Genomic DNA, 8,188 nt, shown 5'->3' on the forward strand with positions numbered 1-8,188 from the left:
AGAAATTGGGAAATTGATAATATGAAAAATAAAGAAATGAAAAATGGGGTTAATGAAAAAGCTAAATTAAAAAATGGTTAAATGAAAAATAGATTAATGAAAAGTGGGTAAATGAAAAATAGATTAATGAAAAAAGGGAAATTGAGAAATTGATMATATGAAAAATAAATAAATGAAAAAATGGGTTAATGAAAAAGCTAAATTATTTATTTAACAAATTATTTATTTATTTCACTCATTTTCTTCATTTTTTTATTTATTTTACTCATTTTTTATTTATTTCACCCATTTATTTATTTATTTAATTTTGGCTGAAATGGCTCTCCATAGGCAAAGGATTAAAAACATTTTTGGTTTAAAAAAAAACTAAAAAAAAAACAATTGTTTCTGTGGCCGTTTCTCATTAATTGAAATCTGTCTTTCATTTGTTTTTAAACATCTAGGCAGTACTTAAGAATTGAGCTGCGCACTCACTACGGTCTTTACGCTCACTCCTTGATGCGCACTTCCGGAAATAGTCACCGGTCTTGCGCACTCACTACGGTCTGGGAATTGTAGTTTCTTCTTCTCCTCCCTCAAACCCCAAATACCTGATCTATTTACCTAGCTAGCTATGTAGTTAAGTAAGTAGGTAGCTCTTACTCTTCGGCTAACTGATAAAAAATGTAAGTACATTAATAAACTCATCCCAAATTTCAATGGACCTTGAGTTTAAAGGCTTGTGGAAGCCTTTTTCAGTATTTCTGCATGTTACCTTGTTATCCAGGACCTTTACTGCTTGACTGAAAGCAGCCAAGGTCATTCTTGTTTTATCGTTGACTAGATTTTATGATATTTGAAAGGGATTGTTTTTTGTTGTTGGGTTTGTTGAAGTCTTTTATTTTGTTTGTTTAAATCCCATTCATCATTCTTTTTAGCTTTTGTTTTTTTTTCTTTTAATAAAATACTGTGAGTGATACACCTCTTTGAACATCAAATCAAATCTTTACTGTTGTCACTTTTTTTTTTCTTTTTTTTTTACAAATGAATAACAATATTACAGTTTTTCCCAGTCGCCCGGGAAAGAACCGATCATTCTCAGTTCTTGAATCATTTTTGACATTTGCAAGGCAGTGAGTGCTTTTCTAAAAACAATTTGTCCAAACAGCAAAACAGTAAATGAATGCTAACAGACATGACAATATTCACATTTATGCTTTGTCTGTCAACAAATGTAATTTGTTGACAGACAATGCAATTGTGATTCAGAAAGGAAAAGACAGCACTGCAGACAACAAGAAAAATAAAAGAATATATAAATAGGACAATCTGGTTAAGGAAAACAGTACGAGATGCTGTAGGACTGTCTGACTTTAATCACCTCTTCTTTTTGAAGAGACAATTCAGCTGTTTTGATTTAATCAAAAATAATAGAGCCGTATCAGCAGCCCTTCCCTCAATCGAAAAAGTTAAAATGTCTTTAACTATCCCGATTGATCGGTAGATCATTTAAATGACACCAACAAGTCACTGTGCAGAAGAGCAAATTAAGTTTTTAGGTTAAGTGTCACTGGGCTGCACAGTGGCGCAGTTGGTAGAGCTGTGGCCTTGCAGCAAGAAGATTCTGGGTTCGATTCCCAGCCCCTGGTCTTTCTGCATGGAGTTTGCATGTTCTCCCTGTGCATGTGTGGGTTTTCTCCGGGTACTCCGGTTTCCTCCCACAGTCCAAAAACATAACAGTCAGGTTAATTGGCCTCTCCAAATTGTCTCTAGGTGTGAGTGTGTGTGTTCATGGTTGTTTGTCCTGTGTGTCTCTGTGTTGCCCTGCGACAGACTGTCCAGGGTGACCCCTGCCTCTCGCCCGGAACGTTAGCTGGAGATAGGCACCAGCAACCCTCCCGACCCCACCAAGGGACAAGGGTGTAAAGAAAATGGATGGTGAAGTGTCACTGCTTTTGCAGATATTTAAGCTCTATTAACGGGCTAGCGATGTTCAGTGTTTATGCTCCCCCAGTTTTAGATAGTAGAAAACTAAAACATCTGTGCTTATTCCACTGAGACACTTTTAAATTACATAATCAAATGATTACAGCCTCAATTTTTTTGCAGTAGTTTAAATTACTGTAGCGGTCTCTATGCAGGTCTCTTTAGAAACTAATTAATTAGGCATCTTCAATTTATCCAGAATGCTTGTAATACCAAAACTAAACATCTGGGGGCACCAAAGATGAGACGTGCAGCCTGAGATGTGCAGAAACTTTTGACACCATCAAATCAGGAATGAAAACATGAACCAGCTACTTCAACTTCAAATATAATCACAATTTTCAGTTCATTTTCTCATGTATTTTAAATTTGAATTTTAGCCTTTGTTTGTTTTAGTGGATACTTAGATATATACATTACGTAAAACACAATAGCACTCAGCTTGTTCACAAATGGTGCTCTACAGACAGAATGTCTTGCCTTGTTTGTGTGAAAAACAGGAAACTTCAGCTGCTGCCTTGAAGGCCCTCATGTTGTCATTTTACATCATCCTAGGTGTGATTGTGCTGTTAAACAGGATATAGGCTTAACACCTTTCGACAAAACGATTTCACACGTGTGCAGTTGAAACCTGGTATCCACATACACTGTATAAAAAGACAGTCCATCGGTTTAAACCCTACCAAGATTTACTAAATCATCTCTACGTGTTTAGTACCAGAACAAAGAGAAACGACAACTTATTTAGACAATTATTTGTAACTTTCTAGAAAATTCCAAACTCTACATGTGCAGATGGAAACATCAGCCTCATGTTTCGGGTTTCCTTCCACAAAAGCTTCTCACAATAGCTTGTTGGAATTTTGGCCCATTCCTCCTGACAGAACTGGTGTAACTGGGTCCAGTTTGCTTTAGGAACCTCTTTAAACTTTGCCCACAAATTTTCTCTGAGCCTGAGATGTGGACTTTGCAATGGCCACTCCGAAACTTTGACTTTGACCTTAAGCCACATTGTAACTGTTTTTGTGATAAATGCAGACTTGCTGTCCATCTGGAAGGCCTGACGTGTCCCACCTTTAACTTATTTTTTTGTTTGCATTGTTTTGTTTATTTATTTTGTAAACTTAAAATGTCTCTAATTCCAGTGTCAAATGTTCCTTATTGATCTTTGAGAATGTGTTCTTGCATTATTGTTACGCCATTACCATAATATTACATGGAAATTGTCTCAAAACAACAATATTATCGTTTATCACAATAACTTGTGGGACAATTTATCATCCAGCAAAATTATTTAACATGACAGGGCTAGTCATGGTAATTTTGACAAATATGTAAAAGATATGATTGTTATAAAAGTTCAATACTATTCAACCTATTAAAACTTTGTAAAGCCATGTTCTTATTGTCCCAAACTGCTTAAAGACATACAAAGTGTGTGTGTAACCCTCTCAATTTCTTAGAAAGTCATTAGAAATATTTTTAATGTTCTCTCTCGTTTTTCTGACGTTTAACAAGTTTAAATTACTTTCTTAGTGTTTGATCAGATTTTTACTCAAAAATTCAATTTAAAAAAATGTTTACGTGTCTTTTTGTAAAGTGTATGTAAATATCTGCGGCTGTATCTGAGGGCGCGCGCGGGCGGGGGGCGTGGCTGTCCCCGCGCAGAGCGCTGACAGCCGCGGCTGTCACCGCAGCGTCCTCCCCTCTGTGCGGAGCCGAACGGCGGACCGACCTGCAGGCGCAGCGCTCACTGACCGCAGGCCTGACGACGCACAGCAACTCCTCTCCTCCTGGTCGTTTCTTGTCTCAGAGGCGCGAACTCTGGGCTACGCGAGTCAGGCTGAAGTCTTTTAACTTCTTGGGACGTTTTAAAGGAGCTGAACGGGACAAAAACAACAACTCTGAAGACTCTAAAATTGTTCCTTTGCGAATTTTTTTCTGCGTCTGCATGAACAAGAATGCCTCTATAGCAACTCTAAATAGTCACACTTTATTTCCATTTATCTAAAGGGTGGGAGAATCTTCTCTAGCCCAAATATTAGTGGATAATCAGTGAATGCATGACTTCAGATCGTCTCGCGCCGGGATCTCTAATTGGACTCATCACCCCCATCCCGTCCCTCTCGCGATGCAGCAGGAGCGCCTGCTGAAGGTGTTGGTCATCGGCGACCTGGGTGTGGGTAAGACGTCAATCATAAAGCGGTACGTCCACCAGGTGTTCTCCCAGCACTACAGGGCCACCATCGGGGTGGACTTTGCCCTCAAAGTGCTCAACTGGGATCACAAAACGGTGGTGCGGCTGCAGCTGTGGGACATCGCTGGTGAGTATAAAAAAAAATAAAAAATTAAATAAATAAATAAAAAAAAAGTTTCCCCTGATTATACAGGCTGATAAACCTGAAGGATCAAGCCGCGGTTTCTCCTCCTGGTCGTTGAACGCTCAATAGTGTTGACGTAACGTTCAGACATTATCAGGACGGATACCGCAAACACTGTTTATGAGCAGGAAATAATCTGCTATCGCGGCTTTTCTTGACTTTGAGAGAGGAAACTAAGAGAAGAACATATTGAAACTTTGCCAGTTGTTTACCAATATGATCCACATGCCAAATAAGGCTGCGTGATGGAACATGAACAGATTGTTTCAGGACAAGGGTGTGCAATTTTTTTTAAACTTAATATTCTGCTAATAATTTCGCAATTGCGGTGTTTCTGTTAAATAAGAAATTAAATTAAAATCGCATAATTCACTCAATAAGTTATTTAAAAAGTCATGGCAGGGATTTAAACAGCTACATTATTACAGTCATCATTCAATCATGGATATAATCGTCTATGCATCAAAAGAGACATCGGCGTTGGAGCAAAAGCCCTTTGAGAGCGGCTACCAGTCGGCTATTTTAAAAAAAGAGCTATGGATTCAAAATATTCCACACACAACTTTTTTATAAACCATGCGGTTCTGTGAGAGTTCTGGCCGAAGAAGCTGAATATTGTCTGAAAAAACAACAACAACAAAACAAACAGTTAGCCTCCAACCACTTCCTGTCGTCATATTCGTGGTTTTCGCCAGTAGTAACATGTGGGTATTGATCACGTGACTCGTGTGTTTAGAAATTTTTCTACTACAGTTTTGCTAAATACACGTATTTCTATATTGCTGGAAAAAACACCTCATGAAAACTTTTATATAAAATAATGTGTTTTTTGTTGTTTTAAAGGTGTTTCCATTGAGCACATTTATTTTGGTAATTTAAATTTGAGCAATTTTATGTTTAATGGAATGGCAGGTTATTACATTTTCTGGTCAACTGCCCCATTCTTCCACTCTTCTATACGTTTCTTGCTCAGATATGCTGAAAAACATATAAAATCACTAATTATTTTTGGCAATTTGGCAAATGGCAAGATGCATATTTATATTAATTAGTCTCTAGGCCAATACTTACATATTTGTAAAGTGTCAGAAAAATATTATTACAGCTGCAAGTCTTTTGTAGTGTTGCCTTGAAGAACCTGTGTTCAGACCTCAACCAGTCTTTTTGCAGAGTTATTTTCCCCAAAAAACAAAAAATCTTAGTTTTAGATTGCCTGTAGGTTTCAGTGTGAGTGTGTGTGGCTGTTCATCCAGTATGTCCCTGCTGCACCATTCCCTTCCTGTGCAATTCCTCTCTATTCAAATGGGCTTTCTCCCATTGACTTGGATTCCCTCTGATAGATTTTCTACCGAGCCAATCAGCAAACAGAAGGAACGACGACTTCACAACCTCTTCCTGTCTTAGAATTGAACTCGGCACTTCTCTTTTAGCAGTGGAGCTATTTCCTGTGAGCTTCATTGCATCGAACTGGCGCATTACGTACGTCACGGACAAATGTTAGCGAATGAGCAACATTTGAAACGTAAACAGAGTCCATGCCTCTATGAAGCAATCATTTCTCAACAGCTAAGAGCAGGTCCTCTGTACCTGCTCTCATTTACAGAGGTATTATGTATTATGCAAAGCGTAATACAAGGGACCGGTTTTCACCTGATCTGGCAATCTGTATATGGTGTACTCTCAGATACTAAAATTTAGACCCATTCCTTGTTCTTCTTGAAGGTGATCTTCTGCTAAAATTAAGGCTTTTGCAGCGTCTGATACAGATTTATTCCTGGATTACCCTGAATTTAGCTCTATCCATCAATAAAAAAAGATAAGTACCTATGCTTCAGCGTGTCTTGTGTGTTAGCCAGAAACGTCAGGTTAGGTATTGTGTGACCATACTGCTTTCTTTCACATAATTATTTTCTCCTGTATGACTTTTTGGAAACGTTAAACAGGACTTATTGTGGCTTTCTTTACCCTGTTCCATAAATGTGGAGTGAGAGGCTGATTGTTCCAGATTACAATGATATAATCTACAGGATTGCCTCCAGAAACCATCTTCTTAAACTGGATGTCGTTTATCATCCTGCGATCCCCTATATCTCTGGTGATTCTTCCATTGCAATGTCCAATGAAGCGTCTGAAGTTCTAATATTAAGGTCTTTAAAAAAAAAATAGAAGAAAAACATAAAATAATTTCGGAGTCCAACTAAAGACACAATATATCTAAAGCTATATAAAGCACAATATATCTGCCTTAACAAGAGTATCGCCCAGCACTCCTACAAATGGTTGTAAACGACATCATGGAGGAGCATTGTTGTGATGACGTGGTGAAGGCATAGTGTTGGAAAGAACAGGAGCTTCTTAAAGAGACGGACACCGATTTCAAGGCATCAAGTTGTGAAGTCAAGTTTCTTTTAAGTCATGTTTGAGTCATACAGTGTTTTTATAACACCAAAAGATTAGATAGTTGCTTGATTGTGCGATTAAATGATCTTATGTGCATAGAAAATATACAGTGCTCTGCCTTTAACACCTAATCATAGTTGTTGTAACTGTATTCTCACCCTGGTTGGCTGAATCTTGCTGACACATCCAACAGTGATGAGGCATTATGTGACACATTAGCACCAAGAACATGCGGTGAGCCGCCATTTCTGCAAGTACACATGATGTTAAAAGCCTCCCGTGTTCAGATAATGAATCCAGCATGCCTCCTCCTCCTGCAGCCAATTACACAGTTGGGAACTGTGTCACTGCTGTCCTCACAACGGTCTTCCCTCATGCATATCCTGTTGGCTTGGCTGCTGAGTCAGGTCCTAGCAGATAGGAGCTCTCGTTTGCATGAAGACGTTTAGTTGAGGTGACACAAGCAGACTTTGTACCGGCAGTGACGAGCTAGTGCATTTGTGTGCTCTGTAATAGTTAATTGTTGCATCACGCGAATAAGTTTGTTTACACGATAAGTCATTATAAAACATACCATGCCACCATGCTCCAACTACTTCCTGTCGCCTTCTTCTTTGTCGTTTGTTCCAGTTGCAACATCAGGTTATTGATCATGAGAATCGTCTTTCCATTGCAGTTTAGAGAATTAAACCAATTTCTATACGGTCACAAAAACCACTTTATCTTAGCGCCAAAAGTTTTTATTTAAAAGCTTTTTTCAAAGTTGCGTTGTTTCCATTAAGCAAATTTTCCAAATGTCAAATTGTGCATTTATGTGATCAATGGAAAGGCAGCTAATGTCAGCAATGCGATATTTTTTTTTCTCTGTGTGAAAAGGACAGAGAAATATGTATATGGGTTATCAACCATATTAGCACCATTAACATCGTATATCGATATTGGGTTAAATTTTTATTTTGGTGCATCCCTCACATAGCAGCTATCTGGTTGAGGTGCTAAGCTGAAGTTTTTAGGTGAAAAAAATAAAAAATAAACAAAAAAACAGCATTGTTCAATGTTCTCACTGAAGTAAACACTGCTGATATTTCTTCACATTATTGATGGATTTGTTTCTGCTAGCATGTTAGCTTAGCACAAAGACTGAAAACAGTTTAAACCAGCTAAAACTGTTTTCTGACAGCAGCTCTGTCTAGCTGCTGTCAGACACAGTGTAGTCATGTGTAAAGTGTGTGTATATAATTGTCAAGTGTGTGTGTGTGTGTGTGTGTGTGCGTGTGCGTGTGTGTGTGTGTGTGTGCGTGTGAGTGTGGGCGGGGGGGTGCCTGTGTGTGTGTGTATGGGTGTGTGTGTGTGCGTGTGCATGTGTATCTTTTGCTGATTCACCTCTGTATTAAGATCATGTGGAGGAAGTTAGTAACTTGGACAAAGACTTATTTATGCAT

General features: G+C 38.4%; 1 protein-coding gene across 1 annotated transcript in view; it reads left to right on the plus strand.

Annotated features, from left to right (window-relative positions):
• Positions 1-3,690: 3,690 nt before the first annotated feature.
• LOC103480388 (ras-related protein Rab-38) overlaps positions 3,691-8,188 on the plus strand; it is a 10,551-nt gene continuing 6,053 nt past the window's right edge. Inside the window, exon 1 of the mRNA XM_008435310.2 lies at positions 3,691-4,289. Within this exon, the coding sequence (XP_008433532.1) occupies positions 4,025-4,289 (265 nt within the window). The 5' untranslated portion in view covers positions 3,691-4,024. The remainder of the gene's footprint in view (positions 4,290-8,188) is intronic.

The sequence above is a fragment of the Poecilia reticulata genome, linkage group LG18 (genome assembly GCF_000633615.1).
Source record: "Poecilia reticulata strain Guanapo linkage group LG18, Guppy_female_1.0+MT, whole genome shotgun sequence".
In the NCBI taxonomy this organism is placed as follows: Eukaryota; Metazoa; Chordata; class Actinopteri; order Cyprinodontiformes; family Poeciliidae; genus Poecilia; species Poecilia reticulata.